The sequence below is a fragment of the Dipodomys merriami genome, unplaced genomic scaffold (assembly GCF_024711535.1).
Source record: "Dipodomys merriami isolate MVZ:Mamm:240054 unplaced genomic scaffold, mDipMer1.0.p SCAF_310, whole genome shotgun sequence".
Taxonomy (NCBI): domain Eukaryota; kingdom Metazoa; phylum Chordata; class Mammalia; order Rodentia; family Heteromyidae; genus Dipodomys; species Dipodomys merriami.
Window position 1 is genome coordinate 876,268 of NW_027204605.1, and position 2,841 is coordinate 879,108.

At 43.3% G+C, this 2,841-nt stretch overlaps 1 protein-coding gene across 1 annotated transcript; it reads left to right on the forward strand.

Annotated features, from left to right (window-relative positions):
• Positions 1-340: 340 nt before the first annotated feature.
• Positions 341-2,485, forward strand: LOC138841260 (GATA zinc finger domain-containing protein 14-like). Its single transcript, XM_070041951.1, has 5 exons — positions 341-830; positions 935-1,049; positions 1,183-1,717; positions 1,869-2,132; positions 2,174-2,485. The coding sequence occupies exons 1-5, from the start codon at positions 341-343 to the stop codon at positions 2,483-2,485; spliced, it is 1,716 nt and encodes a 571-aa protein (XP_069898052.1).
• Positions 2,486-2,841: the final 356 nt, after the last annotated feature.

Below are 2,841 nucleotides of genomic sequence, written 5' to 3' on the forward strand. Positions count from 1 at the left end.
CCATTGAATCAAAGCCCCACCGTGGTTAACTTGGAGGTAGGAGTCTCCTGGACTTTCCTGTCAGGCTGGATTCGAACCTAGATTCCATCTCAGCCTCCAGAGGACCTAGGAGAAGAGGCATGAGACTCTGCTTCCCAGAAGCAGTGCACAAGTATTGACCAAGCCAGGAACAGGCCAAATAAGCTGTGCTAATGATGACAACTACACATCTAACATCACTACTCATAACAGTGACAACTACAAACCTAACCTCAATACTCAGAACTGTAATAATTACACACCTAACCTCAACACTCAGAACAGTCAGAACAGGGAGAAATGCACACCTAACTTCACTACTATGAACAATGACAACTACATACCTAACCTCAGTACTCAGAACATTTACAACCACATATCTAACCTCAACACTCAGAACAGTCAGAACAGTGACAACAAACCTAACCTCAATACTCAGAGCAGTGAGAACAGTGACAACTGCACACCTCACATCAATACTCAGAACAGTGACAAATACACACTTAACCTCAACACTCACAACAATGAGAATCACACACCTAACCTCAGTACTCAGAAAGGTGACAACTACATACCTAACCTCAGTACTCAGAACAGTGATAACTACACACCTAACCTCAATACTCAGAATAGTAACAACAGCACAACTAACTTCAGTACTCAGAACAGTGACAACCACACACTTAACCACAGTACTCAGAACAGTGACAACCACACACCTCACCTCAGTACTCAGAGCAATTACAACTGCACACCTAAACTCTACATTCAGAACAGTGATAACCACACACCTAACCTCAATACTCAGAATAGTGACAACCACACACCTTAGCTTAGTACTCAGAATAGTGACAACTACACATCTAACCACAGTACTCAGAAAAGTGACAACTGCACACCTAACTTCAATATTCAGGACAGTACCAACACACACCTAATCTAAATACTCAGAAAAGTGACAATTGCACATCTAACCTCAGTACTCAGAACAGTGACTACATACCTAAGCTCAATACTCAGAATAGTGATCAGTACACACCTAACCTCAGTACTCAGAACAGTGACAACTTCACACCTAAGATCAGTACTCAGAACAGTGAAAACTGCACACCTAACCTCAATACTCAGAACATTGACAACCACACTGCTAACTTCAATACTCAGAACACACAACAGCACACCATACCTCAACACTCAGAACAGTGACAACTACATACCTAACCTCTGTACTAAGAACAGTGACAACTACACACCTAACCTCAATACTCAGAACAGTGACTACACATCTAACCTCAACACTCATAAAAGTGACAACCACACACCTAACATCAATACTCAGAACAAGTACAACTTCACACCTAACATCAATATTCAGAAGAGTCAGAGTAGTGGCAAACACATACTTAATCTCATTACTAAGAACTGCGACAACCACTCACGTAACCTCAATACTCAGAACAATGACAACTACACACCTAATCTCAACACTCAGAGCAGTGACGACTGCACCCCTAATCTCAATACTCAGAACAGTGACAGCTACACACCTAACCTCAGTACTAAGAACAGTGCCAACTATACACTGAACCACAACATTCAGAACAGTGACAAATGCACACCTAAAATCAATACTCAAAACAGTGACAACAACATACCTAACCTCAGTACTCAGAATAGTGACAACTTCCACATAACCTCAGTACTCAGAACAGTGACAACTGCACACCTAACCACAATACTGAGAACAGTGATAACTACACACTTAACCTCAACACTCAGAAAAGTGACAGCAGCTCACCTAACCTTAATACTCCTAACACTGACACCAAACACCTAACTTCAACACTCAGAACAGTGACAACTTCACATCTATCCTAAATATTCAGAACAGTGACAAAGACACACCTAACCTCAACACTCAGAACAGTGACAACTACACATCTAACCTCAGTACTCAGAACAATGACAACCACATACCTATCTTCAACACTCAGAACAGTCTGAAGAGTGACTACTGCACACCTCACCTCAATACTCAGAACAGTGACAACTATACAACTTGCCTCAATACTCATAACAGTGACAACCACACACCTATGTCAACACTGAGAACAGTCTGAACAGTGACAACTGCACACCTAACCTCCATATTCAGGACAGTGACAACTATACACTTAACCTCAACACTAACAACAGCAACAACTACACATCAAACCTCAGTACTCACAAAAGTGACAACTGGACACCTCACCTCAACACCCAGAACCCTGACAACCGCACACATAACCTTAATATTCCTAAAATTGGCAACCACATGCCTAACTTCAACACTCAGAGCAGTGACAACTACACATCTAACCTCAGTAATCACAACAGTGTTAACCACAGACCTAACCTCAACACTCAGAACAGTCTGAACAATGAATACTGCACACCTCACCTCACTACTCAAAACAGTGACAACTAATCTCAACACTCACAAAAGTGACAACTACACATGTAACCTCATGACAACAGCACACTTCACTCAGCAATCAGGGAAGAAGGGGGAGGCAGGTGCAGGCGCTGTAGGCCAGGGCGGGTAAGGTAGAAGTGCTTTCAGAGGTGCCCTTGCCCTTCTTGCACCAAGCTGTGGTCTGATGAGGCAGGAGACATCTAGAAGCTTGGAGGTGACAGGATTAGGAATGCCATTTTAGAGTAATCAGGGGTGATTCAGAACTGCAAGTGCTGCCAAGCCAGCGCCAGCTAGAGAACTGAAGAACTGCAGCGCTGCCAATGTCCTCTGCCTCCTGCCCCCTGCACCCTTCGTGTCCCCGTGCCCTA